Genomic DNA, 26,295 nt, shown 5'->3' with positions numbered 1-26,295 from the left:
GGGAAATTGTGGTGGATATGATATTAAATGCCATAAGTAGGTGTTTAATGGCAGAACAAAATGCAAAATTTGTTTATGCAAGAACATCACAGTATGCCTTATGTTTAGAGAAGAGGCTCAGCATACAGGCCAGGACTGTCAAGTAGAAGTTGAGGATGTTTAGCACGTTAGCAGACCAAATTTACATCATGTGTACCCTGTGAGTCACATAGAAGAAACTATAAATGAAGCTTAGAATAACACTGATTTTAAAAAATACTTTTGAAAAATATGCAACTCTGACTTTAAGATCACAAAAGAGTGTATTACTGCACCTTTTTAAAGTGGTAGTAGTAAAACTGAAGACAAGGTCGAAGTGCTGGGTGGCTGTTTGCACTTATAATCTTGCCAGTCTTCTGCTTTTGATGGCAGTGTCTGCCTCGGTCACCCCTAAATCAGTGTTAGATTGTTCTGTAATTATTCATATTATTGTCATCCATTAGTAGCAAATGCGAAAGTAGAAATGTGCTTGGTTGGAATTTGGTGTCAGCTCCCACAGCGTGTTTCAGCGATAGGAACGAGATAAAAGTGCATAAAACTAATACATTTTTAACCACTGAGTCCTGGACTCCACCTACACAAGGTGCAGTCTTTCTCTTCACCTCTCCTTTACCCCTTTTTCCTTTTTGTCCTCCCTGTGTTTCCTTACTTGTTTGAGTCTTTCCCTCCTCACAGTACAATGCAGGCCATTGTTTGTGAGTTTCATGGGAGAAGAGCTTTGAGGAAGAGTCACTGACTGTAATTCCATGCTCTGCTAACAGATCTGTCAAGGAGCTATGGCAAAGTCACTTAATATCAGCCTTTAGTGTTTCCAAAGCTCTATATCAAGATCCCGTTTTAGTGATTGGCAAGCTGATTAGACATAAGGGTAAGTGTACCATGTTCAGTTTTATCTCTGTACTGACTTTATCTTCTAATCAAACTGAAAAGATTAACTTGTAACAGCAGTTGTGCTGTGCTTATTAGGGGTATGAATGCAAAACCTCAATCACAGTACGTGTCATCTTTTATCACAGTATTCAAATACAAATTAATGAAATTACAGATTTCACCATGTTTCATGAAGTTGATTTTATAGAGAGCCCGAAAACACGAGACAACCAAACACACTTTATTAGTGGCAACAATTAATAATGTTTTTTTTTTTTTAAGAATTCTATGATATATCATAAAGTTTGTTATTGCAAAGCTACACTGCAATATTATTTTAAGGCTAAATTATTCATTCTGATTATCACTTTGCCCATCCATAAACTTTACACAAGTAGTTGTTCTTCAGTGTAAACAATATCCTCACATGCTGTCAAATTATTATTAAAATACCTGAAGTGCGCTTTTTCTTGTATGGCTTTCGCTATTAATGCATAGCTGGTTTTGTAATTTTTATAAACTGGTTTTGATTTAATTGCTGGATACATTTTGTCACAAGGAGAGGAGCATGAAGAGTGTCGCCTCCTTACTGTATGAATACATCATCAGCCTGATGCAAATCACACCTGATGATGGGGTTGTTCACTCTGATGCTGTCATGCTGTCATGACAGCAGTGTGATTCACTGTCATTTTTCCTCCTTGAAAAGTTGGTCAGTATGTGAAAAAACTGGCTTGCTGTTTTCCAAGAAGTTGGACTAATCACCCGATGAGCTGTCTGCCAGGGCCACACTGACACAAATGCCTTTCTGACTGAGTTTGTCTCCAGCTCTCTGCTGTCTGACATTCCTACCTGGGTGTGCATCACAGTTATCTCTTGTTGGTCAGTGTTTCTTCATTCTGCATACCAAGCTGAGTGACTGATGGATGACACAGTGTTGTCCATTCAAGTCCAAAAAAAAAAAAAAAATGCCACAGTGCCTGTCTTCCTCTTCTTATTTATCTACTGCACCTTTATTCATAACATCCTCAGACATCTGGCTACTTATCTGCCACCCCAAAGATTTCATGGTAACAAGGCCTTTCATGACGTGCCTCCGTCCTCAGTTGGCTGGAGTCTTGACTCCAGGCGTACACAAAAACAACCAGCTGACGTGAGTTATTGCATTTTTCATCTCATAACAGGCTGCAGAAGACAGACTTCTGACTGAGAGCTGTACTTGGAACACTTCATGGTAACTCCTGGGAAACCACAGTTTCTGGTCTTGTGAAGCAAAGAAGCCTCTGGCTCAACTGATCTAATCTACAGTGATGAGTAATCCAGGGACCCTGGTAATTACAGAGGCCATCACTGAAATAGTGATGTGAATAAGATTGCTGCATAGTTTGTTTGTGGCGTAGACTGAAAGATAAGACCTGAAGCAGCTGCAGTGTTGACCCTGTCAATACTCAGCACCCTATTAAATCACGGCCATAATATTTGTTTTAGACCAGCTTAGTAATGTGTTTGTGTGTTTTGTATACATGCAGGAGTATGGTTTGCAGCTCTGTACTGTTGGATCGGTTATGGGACTTTCTTGGCTGCGGTTGTGGGAGATTTGGAAGTGGTTTAATTCCCCCTCTTTGTCAAACACATCAAACAGTCTTTTCATCAACTGTGACCTAAGAATCTGTTCCAGGCTCCATGCCAGCCTGATATCAACAGACATTTAATCAGCACCACCCAACATTAAGACTCATCAGCAAACCCGTTGAGCTATAATTAGACCTTATAAATGAAAAGACATGCCTCCCTGTGTTTGTGTTTCAGAACATATGTGAGTGTTTGTGCAAGAGCGGTGCTAGTCGCAGCATGTCCTGACTTCAGGGGAGCTTCTCTTTCATGTTTTATCTCATCTGATCAAAGTTGGCCCCTTGATAGGCAAGGCACTGGGTGCAAACTCCTTTACTGGCTCTGTCCCAGGACAGAGCCTCAAGTCTGATTTGCTCAATAGTCTTGTAAATGCCAAGTCGTAAGGCATGTTCATAATCAAGCTTGGAGCTGGATTTTTGGGGGATTTGATTAACTGTAAACAAGAAGAGAAATTACCTACACAAAACAGCAGTCAGTATCAATGGTATGCAGTCAGTGGAAACACTTGAGCGTATAAATTGGGCTCATGACTTCAAAGTCAGTGGTTCAAACCTTGGTCTCCCAGAAAAGTCGTGAAGTGGAAATGCATGGAAGAATAACTGTCGCTCTTCAGTTATGTCAGTTAAGATGCCTTTTGGCAAAGCATCTATTTTAACAGCTGCTCTTTTTTTTTCAGCTTTTTGATCAAGAGCGGGAAAAATATAAAACTGCTTGCTACCTGAAAGGTTAAGGTTGGCAAAACTCAAGAGAAACATGAAAAGTGTCAGTGTTAAAACAGTAACCTGTATTTGTGTCCCCTGCCCTCGGTTATCTCTTCCCCTCTACAGCCACGGTCCTTCAGGCTGATTTATGATGCTGTTGTCAGAGTGTGTTCCTGCAGCCTGGGAAAAAAAGTTAAAATCCAAGCAGTACCGTTTTACTCAGTAACACACACACGCAAACACCTACCAACATGATTGTGACTCATTTCTTTTATAATCAGTCAGTATTGGTTGCTTTGCAGAGCTAATACAGAACACTGAGCTTTAGGGCAGATCTTTCTGCACCATCTGTCAGTGTAGCTCTTCCACCTGTTTGCTGCACACTGTGTGCAATACTTTTCTGTTCCTTCCATCCATCCATTTTGTATATCACTTATCTGTCAGGGTCGCCTGTCCTGACTACCGGCAAGAGGCAGGGTTCACCCTGGACTAATTGTCTATAAACTAAGTTGCCCTTTTCTTTCGTGCGTTTTTAGCCATGAGTCTTCAGGTTTAGGTAACCTGATAGAGGGCTTAAACAAAAAGATTATTTTCATTTTCAATTCATGTGCAGGTTGTCAATCAATAGTTTGGTTTTTATGCTCGCCAGTAGGCTGTCCATTTGTTCATCCCATTCTTATGAATGTGATATTTCTCAATGCTTTGAAGGAATTTCTTCAAATTTAGCACAAACGTCCGCTTGGACTCAACAATGGACTGATTAGAATTTGGTGGTCAGGGGCCAAGGTCACTCAACTCAAATGTTCAAATGCTAGTTATGACATAGTTTCACAAGAATCTTTAATAGGATAAAAGTGATGATCAGGGTGCCTGGTTATGTTTTAAAATGGGGAACAGACTTGTTCAGTTAGATAATCAGTGAAATTGGGGATCCTCCCCTAGAAAAAAAAATGTTATTCAGTGCTATAAAATGTTTTGATCGTACTTGCCTAAGCAAAGTAACATAGTGCAGAAACAACCATTTGGGGTTCAGGTGGCAGTTATAAGTCAGTGCCCCATCAAAATGATTATAAAGTCATTATTTTAAGGTAAAATAGTTGCGTAATGTTCCTGGTTAATTATCTGTCAAGTCTTAAGTGTATGAAACTGTGAAAAATGTTAAATAGAAGAAGTTCAGATGTCTTGTTTTGTCCAGCCAACAATTCAAAAAAAATAAATATTCCATTTTCCACTGATATAAAACTGATAAAGTGGAACATCTTCACATTGTAAAAACTGGAATCAGAGAATGTTATGTTTGCTGTAAGAGTTCAAAGTGTTGTTGAGTAATTTTATTAATCCAGTAATCATTTCAGCTCTGACGTAATGTTTCGCCTCAAAAGTCCTGACTCTGAGTCACTGTATAAATAGCCGAGTCATTGCTCACCACCGAGCTTAAAAATAATGTTTGCTCTGTGATCATTTAGACATAATTTAATTTTGGATTAGACGGGGTTAAACCTGTAGCGTTTGCTAAACTCATTATTTACCACAACTCAAGGCTTCACACAGCCCATAGAAACTCATTCTCAATTGTTTTTCCCCCCTATATTTTTTATCATTTTCCACATTATGTTCTCCGACTCCAAACATCATCCAGTTTAGGTAACAGTCGGTATCTCCTTTCCACTGGCTGTCCATTGTGTACAGGGCACTGTGCAGTGTTTTGGAGATATGTATGAAATGATAGTATCCAGGAAGTTTCAGGATGAAAAGAACCTGGCTATATAATTAGCTAGTCCAAGCCTGTCATTAACAGAAGCCTCTGGAAGGCAGCCAGTGCTAATTGTTTATGTGCTGTCAGTCAGGCCTGTTTGTGCTCTGTAGCTTCCGCACCATTACTGCCCTGGAAACCTGCTGTTTATGCCGCTTGAAGCCGATCACCTTGTTTTGGGGACAATAGAACATCTGTGTGCCAAAATGAGTGAGTGCAGAAAGAGGGGAAAATGATGGAAGGAAAGAAAAAAAAAGGGATTTAGGGATGGAAGTGTGGAGACTTTCCCCACTGCAGGGCCCCACTCTGCCTGGGGTCATGCTGTCATGCTCTGCCGTTACAACTGGGGAAAGCTACAGTCTGCACACGCAGTCGCAGTGGGATGAGTTTGCCCTTCATGCCTTGTAAAACACGGTGATCGAATGTTCCTCATCTCCACAGGAAGTATTCTGCACGGTCATCAGTCATGTAGCATGTGGAATGCATAACCAAACAGAGAGTTACAGACCAATGATGCCTGACTACAAGTTAAAGACCCTGCAGTTAAAACTGGTGTTAGATTGACTGGCTGATATTTGTTTGGTGATATACTGACATTTTTAAAAACTTCTTACATATTATTTTACCAATCAGTATTTAGTGATTTAAATGTTCTTTTACCAGCCAGTGCCATCATTTCCCTTTAACAATAATATAACAATAACATTAATAACCACTAGTTGTCTACGTTAAACCTTTTACTTTGTTACTTGTAGTGCAACAGCTGTATGTGATTCCAGTGAATGAAGATGTGCACTGATCAGCCACAACATCAATGCCACTGACAGTTGAAGTGAATAAAATTAATCATCTGTTTACAGTGCAGTGTTATGCAGGGAAACCTTGGTTTCTGGCAATCATGTGGATCTTCTTTGACACATAGCAGCCACCTAAACATTTCAGACCAAATACACCCCTCCCCCATTTCAACAACCTTTCCCGTCAGCGGCAGCCTCCCTCATAACAACGGCCCACAGCCTCTCCAGACCCCAACCTGATCGAGAATCTCTGAGATGCACCAGAATAAGTGGTGTCCAACCTACCACCTCAATGCAGATGACCCAATGCCAGCGACCACAAAATACCCCCCGAGGTCCTGGGTCATTTACCCTGACGGGTCAGAGCTGTTTTGACAGCACAAAGGGGACATACAAAATATCAAGCAGGTGTATCAATGTTGTGACTGATCACTGTTTATTATTAATCCTTATGTCTATTTAGTGGACCTTTAATTTCACAACACTGAAAATTCAAAGAAACAAACATCCTCAAATGTTATTAAACTAGTCTGATATAATATAATATAACTGGTCTGAAGACTTTGAAGAATTTGCTTTTGGAGGTTGTTTATTATTTACGTGGTTGCTGATTCTTAACAACCATCCTAAACCTTTATGACTGGTTTTCTTTTATATTTTGACTTTTTCCATTTAACGTGTGACACGTGTCCTCAGCACTCCGGGTCACAATGTTGAAGGGTTTAAACTTGTATGTTTTACTTTAACATGGTGAAAAGATGCTCTTTATAGCCAAAGTATTGCAACACATCTGGGATTACTAGTGCATACAAACACTGCATGGCTCCATTGTAGCAGAAATCCTCCAGGCCAGACTCTCTGAATGTAGATTGGATGATAATGTTGGCTCTATCTGTAGATCATCTTTCCTTCAGTCTAGTAATTAAGTGGACAATGCAGTCAGTGTCTTTTTATCCACTGATGTCATGAGACCCATTTTCTTGTTCCCGTACTTGTTTAACAGCCCAGCCTGTTTTGTTAGACACGCCTTTATGTGCACAGGGACTATTAAGGGTTTTATGTTTCTCATTTTGTGTGCGTGTCTGTGTGTGTGTGTGTGCGCGCGTGCACATTGTCCTTGAGCCTCTTGGAGCACATCAAAAGCTTGTTACCAAACTTACCAAACTGTGTGCTCAGCAGAAAGCGTCTCATGTGTTTCTGATTCCCTCCTCAGCCCATAAAAGCCCTGTTCCTCAACAGATTGTGTGTCTGTAATGGCACGGCGGCACACAGACGATTTATAGTTTCTGTCTCTGTGTGCAAGAGTGTTTTCCGTACTCTTAAGAAGATCAGTTTTTGTTTTTTCTTCAAAAAAATACTAAAAAGATCCTCATGCATAACTAACAGTACACACAACATGCAAACGTGACAAGTTCCACAACTCAGATTCTAAATCCAACTACAAACATGGATAATTACAGTGCAGTGTTGGGAAGCCATCCCTTTGTAAACTTGAGTACTGATTTTTAAGTTTTGAAGATGTGAAGAAGACTTAAGTCACATCTCAGCAAATAACCTGCAGTCTCCTCCTCCAGGTGACTCCTCTGTCCGGCAGCCTGAACGGGGAGCTCCTCTTGTCCTCTGGCCACGCCACCTCCACCGGTGCCTCCGACCTGCCCCTTCCCCAGAAGCCCCAGTTGCGCGGCAGCCTGTCTGTTGCGCCAGCCGACTATCCAGAGCGTCCCGAAGTGATGCGTCGGGAGACAAGCTCCTCAACGCTGCCGCTGAAGACAGAGGTGCCCCTTCATCTCTTCAGCACCACCAACCAGCAGCACAAAGCGGTGGGGGTGCAACAGCAGATCCCCACCAAGCTGGCAGCCTTCAGCAGCGGCAAAGGAAAAGGAGGCAAAATTAGCAAAGCCTCACATCGCACTGACAGCACTGGTAAGTAAGTTAGATAGGAAAATAAACAGATGAGAGGCTTTTTCAGCTAATCGTTACAGTCCTAGCGTATTCGTTCTTTACATAATGTGCACTCACAAATAGAAATTTTTAATGGAAATAACTCAGACATTCATTCGTGGATTGTTGGACTTTTTTGTTACACACTTTCTACCAGCCTGCCCCTCAACAGTCACACAGTTTGATGTTTTGATGTTGTGTTTTCCTGTCAAAAAGCAGCTGCCTGCAGTGTGTCAGACGCCACTCATACTAACATAAAAGTACTGTTTTGTGAGTGCTGCATTGAGCTTTTCTCCTCTCTTTTACTCTTGCAGTTGATGTATAACAATGCAGCTTTTTCTGTTTTAAAATGGATTTTTATTGCTCACTGTCATCAGTATACAAGCCATCTGTTCCTGGCATGAGCGTGACCTGATCAGCATGACTCAAGTAGCTCATTAGGATCACATTAGCTGTCTGAATTGAGTCTGCCCTCGGATATATGGAAAAGTGGCCTGAGAGGGGCTAGGCTGCTCTAATTTTCCAGTGAAATCTAATTTTACAATTGAATCGCCTTCTGTCTGTGTTTGTCTCTTGTTGTCTTTTCTCCCTCTTTGCTCTCCCTCCCCCCAGCCTCAGTGGATATGAAGCAGATGCTGCCGCTGAAGCTGTCCGCCCGAGATGACTGCTCCCTCAAGGCCAAGCGCTCCATCAGCCCCCACCAGCAGCTCCCGCTGTCGGCCCCTCCTCAGCCTTCCTCCCTGCATCATCACGCAGGTACTACTTTTTTTTTTCTTCTACATACACACAAACCCTTCCTGAGCACACGCCCACGCTTCCTCCTTTGCTCCGTAAGGACAGAAACCCAAACATAATAATCTCTTCTCGTCTGTCTTGTCTGCTACATTATTAAATTTGGTTCTCACAAACACAAACATGACGCACACACGTTCTCTGCCTCGACAAACCGGACCCCACCCGATCACGTTCCTCCTCCCTGAAGCTTACCTTCATGCCCAGCCTCACCCTCTGTAAACACCTATCAGTTTCACATGCTTTACTGTGATTAATGGCAGGGTGTACTGCTGACACAGACATGTTAACACTTTAATCCTGCGCCCTCACAATTACTGCTGCCTAAAGGAAACACTGGCAGGATTTTTATGTGATAGATTGCAGTTAGGCTGGGTAAGCCTGTGTTCACAGGTACTAATAACTAATCTGCTGCTAGCTTTTATGCTATTTTTAAAGTAATCCCTTGTTCTCTAATAGCCTTTCTTGTATGTCTCTGACAGATCAGCTAAGTCCTCCAGAGAGCGGTGATCCAGACCCCCAGTCCACCTCCTCCATCAGCACCTCCCACCCTCCAAATGTTCAGAAACCTCCCATGCCCCCTGCACAGTCCCATCTTCAGCCCTCCATGCAGCCTCCCACCATCCCTCCCCACTCGCAGAGCACCGGCTCCCTCCCGTTCCAGGCCCATGTGCAGCCGCAGAGCCACAGCGCTAACGCCCAGTCCCATGTCCAGGTAAATATTCACGGCCTCAGCCACAGCCACAGCTTGCCGCCACCCTACAAGATCAACACAGAAGACCTCAACAAGGAGGACGTCATCTTCTTCTAAACTGCAGCCTTCAGATCAGCATGTGTCCCATTCCAAGGAGCCTCTTACATGACATAATGTGATGTTGATGGTATGTTTAGTGTGGGCAGGTGTGCTGTTACGTAGGTTTGAGTAAGGTCAGCACTGCAGTAGCCCATGCAGAAAGAACATTTCCATTTAACACTGCTACTCCATCTTAGTTTTGAAGCTGCCACAGTTTCATTTTTTTATTTAATTTTGAGTTCAAATTCTCAACCTAAGAGGACAGCAGGTATAGAGAGGAAATTTTTGGCAAAACAAAGGTTTGTGTATCATGTATGAAAAGGTTTAAAATTAAGTTATACCAATCCAAAGACTTGTGAGAGCTGAAGGGCATTTGACTGAAAAGGCCAATGTGATCTGTCATGTTGGTCGAGTGATCGAGACTGAGGTTAGTGGAGCACGAAAAGTGAAAGGTGTAGCGACGGCACCCCCTGACCTTAACCGTCTGCTTCTACTCGACCTGGAACCACAACATACGATTGAACAGGAGCTCTGATATGATCCACCTCTTAATAAATGAACGCTCTCTGCTTGCTGTTTCATTTGCACAGTGTAAATACTCCATTCTGGACTAATGAATCGAGTTCTGTGGACTAAATGTGTATTGTGTGGTTGTACAGTTGTTAAAATTTCATTTTGTTGTTCTTGTTCCTCATCATCTTATTGCAGACGTCTGAACTTCTGGAGTACATTTCTAGTGTTGCCACTGGATGTGACTTGTTTTGGTCAGCAGATTACAGACGAACTATTTTGGTTTTTTTTCATGCTGTTTTGTAATAATAATTCATTTTAATAAGAGAGAGTTCGGTTCGGGGAAGATTCTTCTGTTTTTCTTTTCCAGCTTGTGCTAAGTGAGACAAACTCATGCAAGCCTTCACTGGGTCTGTACAGTTGAAAGTTATGTAAAGTTATGTGAGCTTAGTTTACTTTATTTCTTACCAGTAGGTCTTCTTTAAAGAAAAGAAGGAGCCGTAGTATTTCTAAACACCATTTCACATACCTACAGATTAGCTAACAGTTAGTGTATTAGCTGATTGATAAAAGCCCACTTCTTTTTTTAATTCAGAAATTTTTAATAAACAAATAAATGTAAATTTGGGTTGCACTTAAATTAGCCTTAAACCTACTGAGTTTACATACATATTTCTGAAACTTTTAGCAGTCAGCTGCTATTGACCCCATAAACATCCAGATAATAAGCTACACTTAACTCTACTCAGCATGTTGTATGTTGTAGACGCCAGAAAGGCTTCACTGAGTTTGTCTCACGTTAGCTTTCACATAAACTATTCCTTTAAGAGACACATCTGTGAGGAACATATAACGTACTGTACAGTTCATGACATTTTATGCTGAATTTTGTTTTTAAGGGTTAAATTCACTTTTAACTGTTTCAACAGCGATGAGAAAAATTGGGGTGACAGACTTACAAGAGAACACAAGCAATAATCACAATATGGAGATAGTAAACAGAGTTGATATTGACTGAAAATATTAAAATCCCTTGTTAGACTATTAGAAAATAGAACGTAGTGATTTTTGCACTAGTAAATCCATTACAATTAAAGCCTGTAATGTGTTATCTCACATTTAAACAAATTGGACGACAGCAGCGAAGTCTAAATGTGCATGATGGAGCACAGCAGTAAAACTTTAATATCCCCTCTGAAATGGCTTCACTCCTGTGGTTTATTGGATTATTTAATACTCATCGCTTAAACTGCGCGTATACAGCATACATGTTCTGAGTCTTCTAGAGACTCGTGGGACAACACTGCCGGCGTGTGCAGAATGTTGAAGCTTATGGTTTCTCAGTTGAGTCCACTTCAGTCCCATTTTTTTTTCCACTCAAGTTAGTAAATTAAACATTCATAATGTGATTGACGAGTCATGTTTTTGAAAGTTTGCGTCTGTGGACCTCATTCTGCTGGCTTGACAGTTTGTAAATTTTTCAGGATCCGTTTGTTTTAATTAAACTGGTAAATCTTAGATATATATATATATATATATATGAAGATGTCAGTTTTAATTGAGACCCTGAGGCCTCATCGACTGTGTGTTTCATTGATTGCTGATGACATTTCATTAGCTGGGTCTTTTATCTCTGTGCCTGACAGAAAAACGGTACTGTGATGGACACAGTAGTCCTGCAGCAAAAATGACTATCAGCTGTTGTCTACAATTTCAGTCTTTATCTTTCTTCACAGAAGAAGTATGGAGATCTCATTTTCTTTATCTGTATATTTGCAAGAACCCCTTTAAATCATGGAGTAGTTGACACATTAATGTGTTTTGAGTCTCTGGATGGGAAAATGTCAGAGGAGCATTTTGTCTGTGTCTAAATAACTGTGTTTGATCACTACCTGGAGTGTGAGCAAGTTTTCTGAGTGTTGTTGTGTATATTATGCATGTTGTTGTACATACTGTTGCAGCGGCCGCTCTATGCATTGTTGTAATAGAAACAGAGAGATTTCAAGTGAATTAAGACGCAAAAGTCAGCCAAAAGACTGTTTGTGCATATGTGTATATACGCTTAAAATACACATGTGGGTGTGTATGTAGAGTACAGTACTTACTGTGTGGACAGTCTCATGGTAGTTTAATGAAACCGCAATCAGTCTTTGCTGTTGTTTAAATGAATTGAAGAAGATGATGGTGTGCGTATTTAACCTGCTGTGTGTCGATGTTGTAGCATTGAAGTCGAGGTGTGCTGTCTGTCGTCTTTCTCCTGCGATTCACACGTAACGTTTCAGCAAGATTATGTAGCAGCTGTGAAACAAAATCATCAGCTTGTTTCATTTGGTTAAACCAAAGACGCATTCGGCCGACCGGGTTCCTGTCCGTGCTCTCATACGAAGGTTAAATGACACTGTGCTGGTTGTGTGGTCGTCCACAAAGTGTTATTACTTGTGAAAACATCCTCCGGGGAGCATCCATAAGAAGTGTGTTCACAGTACATTGTAATCCATCTTGTGTCCTACTTCAGGTCTTATTTTTTCTGTCTTTCTTTGTTTTGTTTTTTTAATTATGGGATTTGCTGAGTTTTTGTTTTTTAATTTTTTATTTTTGCTTCCACACGTCCACAAGATCACAAATGTGTTCCCCATGGCACAAGCCAACAATCTGAATCTTTTTATTATCCAGATAAGGTGAGAAGACATGATATGTATGTCATGTCTCAGTCACAACAGCAGTGGAATATTAATGTGCATGTGAACATACTTGGTGGTTTTGAGTGAGTGGAACCTCTTAAAGATGTACATATGTTTCCAGACTTTGACAAAACGATTTCAACTCAACTTCCACTTAGAAGCTTGATAACCCGAAGGCTGACATGGACAAGAAGTCCTCCAAGTGCTATTGACGAAATCACTGCAGCTACTGATCTTACATGTTTGCTAATGGATACCATGTGATGCGTTTGAAACTTCAGGAAAAGTGAAGCTTGAGTTGTGATTGTTTTTTGTTAGACCACTTTTTCCAAACTTAAGAATGACCTTTCATGCTTCACGTCTGTCCATTTTCCTGTTTTTTTTATTGTCTCCTTTAATTCTGAATGAGAGATGTTAGGCAACAGGAAAAGCTGGTATAAAGAGCCTTTCAGGCACATGACTCTTAGTAAACCTCTGCAGATGAGGTCCTTGCTGCCTGTTTGTGCCACTTCTTGCATCAACTCATGTCTTAAATATTATCTTGCTGTACTGAAATGCTTAACCTCTGCTCTCTGTTGTTAAACTTCAGTCACATCGTTGTGTGTGTGTCCGTGTGTGTATGCTCGCCTCCCAAAACGCAGCAGAAACATTTCTAACCGACGCATTTCCAGCCGTGTGGTTTTATGCACACATATTGGACCTATAATGTGTAAATAACCATGAACATATTTTATTTCCTCGGCCAACTTTACACTAGTCACTTTGGATAGTAGCATACTTGAAGGGGAAAATGAATGTTTATAATGCTTATTATTATTGTCTGTGAACTTTTATTGACCAAGAGCTGTCTAATGATGTTTGTAGCACACATCAGAACTGATTTTTGTACCATTTTATTTTATTCACTGCCAGACTTTAGAATGAACTGTGGACACAAACTGCTGCCTTAGAGAGAGCTTAGTAATAAAAAGTCTTAAAATGATGTTTATCTGTGTTTTTTTTTGTTTTTTTTTTTTGTGTCTTCAAAAATCACAGCCTGGAAACGCTCTTTTTTTGATGCATATTTGGATCATTGCTGTTTAGGCAAAAGTCAAACATGCAATGAATGTTTCCCATTCAGGTAAATTTGTATTTACAAATATTTGTTCTCTGTCTTATTTTCCCCCCTCACAACTGTGTGTGTGTAACTTATAATTCTTCCCCATTATTTAGATTCACTGCTTGTCAAAATAATCCTTACCACCCAATTAGCTAGCACCCTTGCCATTTCTCAGTGTCTAGGAGGTGCAGTAATAGTCTTATTGACCCTGTGTTTAGACAACCTAATAACAGTCTCTCCCCAGGCAAGGCACTATTTTCAGGTGCTGTGGTTGTGGCTGTTCAATCCCTCTGTGGACCTTGCTAAGAGCAGGCCTGTTGGTTCCTGTGTTATTGTCATTCTGGCTGGGAAGACGCTACAATAGTGGCCAGTTTTTTATTGTCTGCTGTCATTAGTGGCTTTCCTCTGTCTCCTCTCAACAATTATTTTTCCAAGCTGCTTCCCCTGTGGAGGGAAGCTGCATTTTACACCGTCTTTGTTTCTGTCTCGCTCCTTATACTGTTCAGCCCGTTTCAAGTCTTGTTGTGCACACCCACCCCCCCACCCCCCAAATCCAGTGTCTCCAGTTGTCCTCCACTCTGCCGCCTCACAGCTAAGAGGCGTTTTATGTAATGCAGCGTATGCAGGAACTCGGGAGTATTTGTTGTTGTTGTTCACAGTCAGAGGCCCTTCAAACCGCAAAGTTAAACCCATAGACGCTCCACTGAGACAGACAAACCTCCCTGCAGGCTCATAAAATGCTGAGACAAATCTTAATTTGATAGACTGTGTCAGCAGTTGGTTTACATTTGTTTCCGCTCTTTCATTCAGCTTCTCTGAACTTTGGCACCGCGCAGGTTGGAAGGCTTCGGCCTGGCTACTGAGCGGCACCACAATTCAAAAACAAGCCTTGCAGCCACCAGTTGCATTTGCCTTTGCGGTTGTGAGGAGGTCAAAAATGTGAGCAGTTATAAAAGGTCTGCTTATTATAATTTTACCTCTTGTTGTAGGAGAGGAAATAAGACTAGCGAACTGACAGCTAGCTTGCTCTGTGAGGCTTCGGTGCTTTTAGATGAATGCTGTCAGCATGCCAGCATGCTCACAATGATAGTGATGTTAATGTTGACAGTGTTAAGAAGGCATAATGACATTTAACAAGGTATAATGTTTGCTAACTTCACCGACTTAGTTTAGTGTATTTGCATGCAAACAGTTAGCACTTAACTCAAACTACAGTTGAGTATTTGTCATAAACCAACATATTAGACAAATTGGACCTTTGAGCGGATGATAGCGCAACTAAAGTCAGAGGATCACGGTGTTATTATGTGCCATCCTAAAGGGGACATGAATGTGTGAACCAAATCTAACTGCAATCCGTCCGACATTCGTTAAGACATGTTGCTCAAAGCTACAATTGGGAAGCTCATAGTGGGGCTCGAATAAAAATCAAAGGATCATAAAAGCCAGTGGGAATCGTCTGTGGGAGTAATGAATGTACAAAATTTGAAAGGCAATGAATCCAGCTGTCATTGAGATATTTCAGTCTGGACTATAGTGGTGGACCAGCTGAACGATAATGCCATAAACCCACACTGTTAGCATGGCTAATAAAGTACAACAGTTTTGTACAACAGAAATCTTTATTTCTGTTTCGCTATCATGGTAATCATTTGCGACTCCTCCAATTTTTCTTGTTGCCTCTGGTGGTGGTCCTGACCCCCAGGCTGGCAACTGTAATCTACATCTGCAATGTTTTTGAGCTGTATCACATCCTCCTCAACCTCCAGCCTGTTATGAAGCAATGCACTGTTATAGCTGTTTATCTGAGTGTTGTTTCATCGCTCCTGACTGACACAAAGATCCTTTTGTTGAAAAGGCACAGAGTGGACTCTTTTCCTCGTTGCACCCAAGGTGATTATGGAAAGACATCTGGCAGCTTCAGACTCTGCTTACATAACCTTCTTGGCAGGCTGTGGTGTTTTATGCAAACAAGAAGTTTGTCCAAGACAACTTGTTTTCATTGTTCAGGTTGCAGCTGTTAACCGTGATAGATAGGACAGTAAATGTTTATGATCTACAACAACTGTGTAGTTAGATATTTCCAGCATGTTCCCTCAGATAATAGATATTTATCATGGGTGTAAAGTGTGATATGTAAACTTGGACTGATTTCATGCCCTCTGCTTTCATAGTTTTGCTTTGGATGAATGAGAGTCATTGTTCCTCCAACCTGCTCAACTGATCTTCCATCTTGCATCAACAAAGCAGGTCCCTGAGTGGGGGCAACGGTGAAAAGGCATCCTAACAGAAGGGTTCTGCCAGTAAAATTCAGATCAGGTGGAAGACTTTTGTTCAGAAGAGAAGCCTCAGGTGAACTGAAAAGGGGGGGTGGTTTATAAAGGAAGTGTGCTCTGTACTCACACGCCCTTTGTGCTCACCGCATTTGCACTTTGCAGTCAGCTGTAGTCTGGTGACTCGTCGTTCCAGTTTTATTCCCATGTGCATGTGTAATGGTTACACTGCAACAGGAAGGGATGAATGCCACTCTTGTGATTGATCAGCTTGAGCAAACATGTTTAATTCTCATGTAGTACTATCCTTTAACACACAGTGGAGGCAAATTATTGCTTGATTACAAAACAATGTTGATTGTAAGATTAAAGGAATACTTTAGGGAAATAGACTCATGGCTCCTTTCAAGAGTGAAATGCAAAGGAAGATCAGCTTACCACTCTAGCAGCCTATCTGACGCTGGAGCTAACATGCTTGAAGATATTAAACCTCAGAAATGTGTAATTCCCATGAAAACGGCATGTAATATTTGCTTAAACTGTAACTGTGCCTTGTCACAAAAACACAGTGAACTGGACCATGAACGCAAGCTGGTGAGAGAGCCATAGCTAGTGTTAGCTGGCTAAATTTTAAAATTAAATTTAAAATTTTAACTCGATTGACATACCAGTTTTTACCTAGCTGTAAAATTTAATCAAACTCTGCTGAAACAAAAACGCCTATATAATCTCCTGATAATGACTGGCTTAGCAGAGCAATTTCCATCTCCGCTTAGTTAATTTATTACGATTAAATTAAGATAAGGTGTGATAAAAGTAATCTTGACAAACACAAATGACCTACATCTATCAAACTTGTTAAAAATAAATCTTGAAAAGGCAAAAATATATTTTAAGTATTAAGCATGCTCTGCAGTGATTATTTTTTTTGGGGGGGTGGAAAAGACAAAGTACCACCTTGAAAACTTTACCTCAAATTTGCAAGGTAACAAAAGTCACCCCAAAAGCTCAAATTGACAGGGTTTATCTTGTTTGTTTAATTTAACAAAAACCAAAATGTAAAACAACACATTTCCTGTCTTTATGCTAACCTAAACTAACCTTCATATTAACCTCACAGAAATGAATGTGATATGAATCTTCATGTAACTCACAGCAAGAACACCAAAATGTTGCACTATTCCTTTATAAGATTATTTATTGTACTATTTGGTTTTATGTTTACTGTTACTGACTGCAGGAAATTCCTTTTCAAAGCCTGTAGTTTGAATGGCAGTTGTTTGAAGGACTCCTTCACCTTTTCATAATCCTCCGGCTGTGCAATAATTAACATTGCTGAATCAGTGCACGGCCTGTCCACAGTTTTTAGCATTTTCCATGTGTATTTCAGGATGCAGTAGGCTATTGTTCAAGGCCAATGCAGTGTGGGAGGTCTCTGTGGCAATTTCAAAGGAGTAGACAGAACTTCCTGCACATAAACACACACTCTCACACATTTTATACCTAAAATCAAATGCTGCTGGTGCCAAGACAAATAGCCTCCTGGCAGCTTACATGGAAAACCCTCTCCATGTCAGAATGTGAAGATGTGGGCAATTTAAGTAGCTACATTTCTCCCTGGAAAGACCCAATAGGAGCTTTTTGTAAAAGTTTCTGAAAGTCTGTGCCAGGCAGGAGAATATGTGCTCTGCTTTTAAGAAAATGGGAAGAAGTAGGAAGCAAAATGCCCGTAGGAAGCCCTTAACTGCAAATAGCGATGTGAAATGAATCTAAAGTGGGTAAAAGGGAGCTGTAGGATCTCGCTATATCAGGTGATGTAGATGCACTTAAATCTCTCTGTATTGTCTTGAGGAACTCTGAGGGTTTGGCCCGAGGTGGTGCACTTCACTCCATTATGAGCCTTTCGACATCATCAAAGTGCAGTGGAAAGTTCATTTCTCTGTCTAAATATGATGGTTTTGTGTCCTATATCTGTCTGTGATCTTTCATGTTTTCCTTGGGTGCATCTTCAGAACCACCACAACACTCCCTCACAGTACTTTTCTTAACTGTAACATTAGCTGATAAGGAATAAAAAGGGGGGAAAATTCTGACAGAAGGCCCACAAAATCAGAAAGATCCAAACTCTAAAAGGGCAAACTGGGGTGAGAATAACCACATACAGTTTCCTCAGCACTTCTTTCTTTCAGAACTCCTCACAAGTGTAGCGCTGCTCTACAGGGGGGATCTAAACACAGCCTCTCTGATTTAGAAGCTGGAACAGAGCTGTCGCCAGCCTCCCACCAGAGCTGGCAGGGTTGGATGGCTGTCTGGCCGCTGTTAAGGGGGGGGAGGTGGAGGGAGGAGGGGCTGCGGCGGTGGAGGCGGAAAGACACTGCCAAAAGTCCAAAAGGCCACTAACTGCTGCAACACCAAACACCATAACGAGACAAAGCTGGTTGGATTTGAGTGCCAGCTTGCAGAATAAAAGAGAGAAAGAATTTGAATTTAAAAACACAAACATGTTTGCATGATTGTATCAAAAAAAAAAAAAGAAAAATAGGTCAGAAACAGCTGAGAGACACAAACACAAATAAAATTCATTTAAATCTGAATACCTCCACACTGTCCAGTGTTTGATAAAAGGCATTTTGAGCTCTTGGTTGGATTGCCACCATCCTCTGCGGGACCTACACTTGACCTGTCAAGCCAACACCCTGAACTTTAGTTGTTCCAGATGTCCAAATGGAAAACTTAGCCCACCCAGATGGGAAGTTTACCACGTGTGCATCCTTCTTTCTGACAAAATATCTTGGATCAAAAGTGTATAAATCAAATGAAAAAAGTAGTTCCGTTGAACAAGCAACCAGATCGAGATTAAACGCGGTGTGTTTCTCTCTTGTCAAAGTCAGTACAGGCTCCCTCTGACTTACCTCTCAACTCACAGTTTCATGGTTTAAAGCCTTCACTTGTCTGCTAAGGCTTTCATAATGTCTGAGGAAGAAACTTATGTTATGCAACAGGGGAGAAACTATTTGCCAACCCAATGGAATCACTCCTGGGTATTTACACTCATGCACAACATACTGTAAACACACCCACCCAAACACACATACTCTGTTTTTTTCTTTTCTTTTTTTAATCATGGGTCTTATTTCAGACCATTAACATGTCAAAGATTCTTGGCAGAAGGTGTTGAAGTGCTTTAAGTAGGATGATGTGATAATGTGACACAAGCTTCAATGTCATCTAACTGGCACAAGAACCTGTTCGAACACAAACAAATGAGGACTGCGCTATTGTTCAAACACAGCAAATCTCCTCCTGCCTCTTTCTGTCTTTTAACGTCCCTTCCCTCCTCTTGGAAGCAGCGCCTGTCAGCCAATGGGAGCACAGGAGTCCGGCCACTGACTTCTTAAATATGACAACTAACTCCAGTTCAGTTACACCTCCCAACAACAATACAGTCATATCATAAATCATTCAGTGTTTTGGTCTTGTGTTTTGCAGTGACCCTCCTCTTGACTGAGATCTGATTTTTGTGTACCAAAAGCAGAGTGAGGCTCTCGGGGGAGTTTGAGGAATCTGAGATGCTGGTCACGGTGCGGCCAGTCGGACCTACACTTTGTCTCTGTCTCTGAATGTGTGCGTGCATGCATGAGGGTTTGTGTGTGTGTTAATACAACGTGTGTCTGCTTCATTAGTTTTGTATAAGCTCCCACGATCTGCTCTGAATGAGGAGGGAGGACGACACACGTCAGCCCCAGACAGAGACAGATGCTGCTGACACGTCCGAGTATCTCTCTATTGTATTATTCATCCTCAGTGTCACATCTCATCCAAAGTGGTCAGCCGGACACGTTGCAACAGAAGGGGTTGCCAGAAAGCACACACACACAAACGCAAGTGGTGTTTTTTCATAATTCTGTTTGGTGTGTCTCTCTGTAAGTGTGTGCATGTGCCTGAGGGCGGATTTACATCTGCCACACTCCAGCTTGGAGGACTTCTCATCAAGCTGTGGATGATGCTTTTGAAGTTTCTGGGTTTTTTATTTCTCCAAGCTTTTGATTGGAGAAGCTGTGTGTGTGTGTGTGTGTGTGTGTGTGTCAATGTGTCACCTCAGGCAACATATCAAACCCCTCCATGCCACCCCCTACCCTTCGCCAACCCCCTCTTTGAGCCTCACTCCAACCCAACTGGGAATTATTCTAGAAATGTTTTATTAATCAGAGTCAGAGGAAACGTCAATTATGTATCAAAAAAAAAAAGAAGAAAATCTCATTTCCTGTAGCAAACAAAGGGCTTTTGCTGTGTCTTTGAGACAAAGAGGAAGAGAAATGTATCTTTTTGTACCACATGAAGTATGCCAGGAATGTCCTGCTCTCCTCTGCCCACAGTCATTTGCTCATCTGCTACGGTCAGTGGACGAAGCCTTTGTGTCCTTTTCCTGTGAATGAAATGTCCTCGTGTTGACTTTCTGACGTGATGGGAGATCACAATGGCTATTCTACCAGGGTGCATATTTCAGATGATCCTCCCACATCTGTTTGTAAGGGAGAGAAAAACATGGGAGTGGAGAGGAATCTTAAAAATGCCGTTTGTCGGCGAGGCATGCATCTACACATTCGTGAAATCGTGGGCAGTGGTGGAAGAAGTACGCAGATTTCACAGACGTCTTTAAGTTAAAGGACGAGTAGAACGATGTAGGAGTACTCAATTGCAAGTAAAAGTTCTTCATTTGAAATCTTACCACCACTAGATTTATTAATTATTCCATGTGTAAATAACATTTCACTATTGTAGTTGCTTAATTTGGGGCTAATTTTAACTCCTATATATAGAATTCAAGTAGTTTAGTAGTCCATTGGTTCCCAAATAGGCTTGGACCCTCACCAAAGGATGTGAAAGAATTAAAAAACAAACAAAAAAACAAAACAACAACAAAAAAATCAGAATCCAATCTCTGCCTTTTTTATGAAATATGGTATGATTTTACTTCTTATGTTCTGAACATTCAGTGGAGGAACAGCTTATCTGAAATGTGACAACAGGCCCCATATAGACACAGTTTTCTGGGGTCAAAAGGGTCAAAAGGTTGGGATCTTAAAACCTGAAAAGTAGCCATAACTGTCCCAGAGGAGTCTAAATCATCGGGTTCATATGACACACTGTATCTCTGTAGGTAATGATACAATATTTGCTGGCATCATTAAGTTTGCTACAGTCCAACTTTGATTTGAATCTGTGACTGATAAAAATAAAAAAAAAACAGGGCCTCTCCTTTCCTTTCTGCTTTTAGCCATAAAAGACAAAAAATGACAACTAAAAAATTGTAAATAATTGTAAATAATTGTAACTGGTGAAGTGCAATTTCAAAATAAAGGCATATCTGTAAGGATTATTTATTTTTACATTGCATTGATGATAGTGGATCACTGATAACTGTATCACCATACTGTACACTCCTACTGTCAAATAAATGTAGAAATGTTGAATACTTGAGTGCTGTACTCAAGTAAACATACTTCCTTCCACCGCTGATCGTGGACTGGTTCCATCAAGAAAAAACAAGCTCGCTTGTTATCATTTAGGGCAGCTTGGAATTTGAATCTGCAGGCAAATAGCAGTAAAATAATTAGATGTGTGTTTGCATGTCTGAGTGTCAGTGCAAGGCAGCAAACACGCAGAACTGAGCTCATCAAAGGCCTGAACGCTGAAGAATCAACTCTCTGCCTGTCAAATGCAATGTGTGCCTGCCAGCACCAGAAAGCTCCTCCGCTCCCCTCTCCTCTCCTTTCCTGTCTTCTCCTCTACTCTCTTCTTTCATCCCCCTGCAATTTACTGGGTAATTATTCCATTGTGTAAACAGCTATTACTGTGGCCAGATCCTGGCAGGTCTGAAAGCACCCTTCTGTCACAGTGCTCACATTTCTCCCTCTCGCTTTGTGAAAGCCACAGGTCTTCACTCCTCAGACACTCAAAAATAGAAGCCGTGACATTAATCTGGTGGAGAGAGAGAGAGAGAGAGAGAGAGTCAAATGTTGAAACAAGTCTGCCTTTGTAATCCACACTGATTACAATTTCACACCTCGGAGCCAAATTAGATTGCCAGCACAGTATTTTTTTTTATTTTTTTTTTTACATAATAAAGCCACTTGTAACAATGGATCATAGTTTTTAGAGAGGTAATCTAACTCACCTATTTATCACCTGTTTACCTGTATTTGAAGTTATATGGCAAAAAGGTTTTGGCGGACTCGCCAAAGCAAGATCCACTCTGTGTCCTTGATTTAAGGACATGGCATCAAACTGTACCATGAACAGTGACAAATAAATAAATAAATCCCAGCTCCAGCTGACGATGCTGCACAGTGACAGACGGTGTCAGTCGGCCTGAGCGTACAGTTTATTCCCGTAGGCAAATGCAAAGCACAAACACTGTGGACGGTATGATAAGATAAGATATGAACTTTATTGATCCCGCAGGAAATTGTTGTGCCAGGGTTGCAATACAAAGTATCAAGTAATCACACAAAATATAAAATAACAGTATATACATGACATAGATAACGGAAGCTAAGGTGCAGAATGGAAAGGATAAGGTGCAGATACTATACAGTGTTGATAGTAGTGCAGAATAAATTATTATTGTCCTATGTGGGGAAAAGGGATGAGCTGAAGAGCTTGATAGCCACAGGAAGGAAGGATTCCAGTGTGGCTTGCAGGGGATGTGACTTGTTGTTGAGGATGTTGAGCAGTTTCCTCAGCATCCGCTGCTCAGACACCTCTGCCAGAGACTGCAGTTCCACTCCCAGGACAGAACCAGCTCCCAGAGTTTTTTTCCTACTTCCTGAGATAAATAAACCATTTACAAATATGTTGGATTATCTGAGAACTGAGAACTGCATTTCTAAGTTCACCTTGTTAGGTTTACATTATGAGATTATATTTTTTCAACATATTTTGAGAAAGAAAATTACATTTCAGACACACAAAACACCTTATACACTTTAGTTTACAGTTAGTGCCAGCCAAGCTCACACACACACCCACACACACACACACACACCCACACACACACACACACACACTCACACCTCCTGCTCAGACAGCAGACATGAAACAACCCCTGCTTTCGCTCCAGTGGTCTGTCTGTCTGCCTGTTTGTCTGTCTGTCTGTCTGTCTGTCTCGCACATTGTTTACTCCTCATTTGTTTACCCAGTCAGCTCTGAAACCTCAGAGCTGCTGCCAGCAGAGATGCCCACAGCCAGAGAGAGACGACGGTGGGGGAGGGGGAGACAGAGGCAAGACAAGAAGATGTAGAGACACATTTAACAACACAACCAGCACAGACACAGAAAAGGGGGACCACACTGTTCAGCGATTATTTATTCTTGAGGGTTGGATGGTCTCGTGGTCTCTTTCTTAGCATTCATGTCAATAAAGCTCACTGGAACTGAGAGAATTTGAAACAGAAAGAGAATACGAGAGAGAGGAAGACATGTTTAGTGGAAGAGATTTGCAATGAAGGATACTTATGTAAGAGAGACAGTGAGGGAGTGAAGAGGCCTTTCACACTGTCTACAGTTTTTAGGATTTGGCTCTGACCAGTCAGCTTTTTAAAGACACCCACACACACAAAGACACACTGTATACACTCCCTGTCTATCTACAGCCACAAAAACATAAGCATGAATTTTATTGCTCATTATTGGTGGTCTAAGGCGCTGGATTTAGGCTCCAGTCATTTCGATGGCGTGGGTTCGAATCCCACCGCTGCCAATGCCCTTTACAGCTGTGGCCTAGAGGTTGGAGAAGCGGCTTGTGATCAGAGGGTCATTGGTTCGATTCCCCCACCGGACGGGCAGGAAAAATTTGGGTGTGGTGGAGTGATTAATGCGATAAAATGCCCCCCCCCCCCTTCATTAGCCGACTGATGTGCCCTTGAGCAAGGCACTTAACCCCCCAATATGCTCCCCGGGTGCTTGATGCTGCCCACTGCTCCTGTGTGTGTTTCACTGCATGTAATTTGCTGGGTGTTGCATGTGTGTGTTCAACTAAGGATGGGATAAATGCAGTAGTAAAATTCAGTATGTGTGTATGTAAAAATATATATATACTGCCAATAAAAGTTGATTGTTCGCAATAATGACCTAGCTGCAAAAAAAGATGCTCTAAAATCAATACATTTTACCCAAGAGCTACTGTGGAGTTTAAAAAGACTACACTACAAGAAGATTCAGTACAGACTGTATACACACTGAAGGCAGTTTTCAGCACATGAGTCAGATCAGATCAGTTGCTGTCAGAGAGTACATATTGATCTGCCCTTTGGCTGTGGGGTTTCCAGGACCAGCATGCACGGGCATCCTCCAGGCCTCCCGGGGGAAGGTGAGAGGAGGTCGATTCTGGCCTCATCAAGGCGTCTTTGTCCCCGTCCACAGAAAGGCAGCAGCCCCAGCTGGGGGTCTCAGGCCAGCAGACACACGCCGATATTTGGGTAGAGAAGCAGAGCGCAACGTCCGTGTCCGTTCCAGCTGGCTGCCTCCTTTCTGATGGATTAAGAAGAAGCCTTAACTGCTCTTCCCCCACCTCTCGCACACACGCTCAGAGACCCCACATATCTTCCAATCCAGGATCCAGATTGTTATGGCAGTTTGTCCTATTTTTTCTCCTCCCTCCCTCTTTTTTTATATTGTTTTGGTAGCTACTGAGGTTCTTTTGTCTCCGGCCGCTTTCAGATGTCTATTTATTCGCTGTGGTTTAATTGTGTTGCCGGCAAGATCTGTTTGAAATTGCTCAGTTTGCACATTTTGCATAACAATAGGAGCCATTGACCAGCCTGTCTCACTGTCCAGTGCCAGGCCGCCTTTTCAAAGAGGCGTGTTTCATCTTTTTATCCAAGTCTGCATTGTATTTCAAAGTCCATAAATTAACCTTTGATGAATCCCGGTACCCATACTGGCACAAACATGTCCACATGCTTGACTGGGCACATGGTCTGTTACAGGCATGATGTCACGGCTGCAGACAGGGGTTTCTGGAGCCGCTTGTTGTTTACATCCAATTAACAGCATCCTTTGAAGTTTTTTTGGTTGGCTTTGAATAGATTTTACAATGCTGTTGCATTATGTCACTGAAGTGTTTGTTTTAGGGCATCCCCTAAAGACTTTATGTAATTAGTTTCATAAATCATGTTATTTATAGGTGGATCAGTCATGCAAGTGGAGCTCAGGGCCTTTTGGGTAGAATATTTTGTGTTTATTAAGTCTGTAGACACAACATTACACCCATCTTTAAACATTTAGGACACAATGTTACAGCAATCAACATATTACTGAGCAAATGTGACATTCAGATTGCTCAAAGCACAACTTGAAAACAACTTGCAAAACATTCAGTGGGCTGTTTCCCTTGTGTGTCTCTCCAGCATTTCATTTCACTCCCACGCCCTTTCATTGTCTGACACACGCACACACACGTGCATGCACAGTGATGCATTCGTCCATACTTCTTCCTCAAACATCCTCAAGGTAACTCATCTCATTTCCACCCATGCAAAGCAGCAAGAGGAAATGAAAGTGAGCAGTGAGGAGGAAAGAGATGAGAGACGACGACAAAGTGATGGTCTAAACAAAAGAGAACTTCAAGGTTAATCCTGCCATAAAGGCCAGTTAACGGCATAAACAATATTAAACTAGTAAGAGCTTTTTCAAGAGCTTTCAGATGATTCACCAAGTGCTGGTTATTTCACCGACATGTTAGGGGACCTGTGTTCAAACCATCGAGAAAGACAAGTTACTTTTACCAAACTGATGACCTCTTGCCATGATGGTCCTGCTATGAACACTGTAAATGCAAACAATATTTCTGAGTGTGTAGCATGGTTTGTGGTATGAGACTTAAGTTACAAAGCTGTGCACCCCAGTGCGCATGTCCATTTCCGGTTAGCGTGCATCTACCGCCAAACTCATTCAAACGCTAGAGGTGAGGTCAAAATCGTGCACCTGGCCCCAGTGCTCTCACCGAAAGCTGACTCCAACGTTGATTTCGATAAGTTTAAAGCTTTTGTTTGTAATATAAAATAAATATAATTTAATGTTTGGAATGAGAGTTTTCTCGACTTTCCGACTTTCTGTTGGCATGTTAGCTTGTGTGTGTCTGTGCGGGTTCACAGAGCTGACGTTAGCAGCAGTTCAGCATAAGCGAATCCGATTAAAAGTGCTTTGACTCTGTCTGGAGCCCCAGTGTAGTGTTAATGTTTGTCATGTCTCATGTCCCCGCCGGTTTCTGTCTGTTAGCTGCTGGATTACGACGAGCTGCTAATTTAGCTGTATGATTTAGCCAGTTAGCTTAACAGGCTATGGTCGGCGGCTCCGGCTCCGTGCTTCAGTTCCAGGCAACAACTTATAAGTGTGTCAGGGTGCAGTCATG

General features: G+C 41.6%; 1 protein-coding gene across 3 annotated transcripts in view; it reads left to right on the top strand.

The window, feature by feature from the left end:
• The window catches only part of arhgef18b (rho/rac guanine nucleotide exchange factor (GEF) 18b), a 35,134-nt gene extending 21,643 nt beyond the window's left edge, over positions 1 to 13,491 (top strand). For all 3 annotated transcript variants that reach the window (XM_046391359.1, XM_046391360.1, XM_046391362.1), the window contains 3 exons: positions 7,367 to 7,715; positions 8,346 to 8,489; positions 9,008 to 13,491. In XM_046391359.1, coding sequence (XP_046247315.1) covers positions 7,367 to 7,715; positions 8,346 to 8,489; positions 9,008 to 9,336 — 822 coding nt within the window. In that variant the 3' untranslated portion in view covers positions 9,337 to 13,491. The remainder of the gene's footprint in view (positions 1 to 7,366; positions 7,716 to 8,345; positions 8,490 to 9,007) is intronic.
• Positions 13,492 to 26,295: the final 12,804 nt, after the last annotated feature.

This window comes from Scatophagus argus, chromosome 6 (assembly GCF_020382885.2).
Source record: "Scatophagus argus isolate fScaArg1 chromosome 6, fScaArg1.pri, whole genome shotgun sequence".
Lineage (NCBI taxonomy): Eukaryota > Metazoa > Chordata > Actinopteri > Scatophagidae > Scatophagus > Scatophagus argus.
The sequence above is the reverse complement of the archived record's forward strand: the minus strand, read 5'-3'. Positions and strand labels throughout refer to the sequence as shown.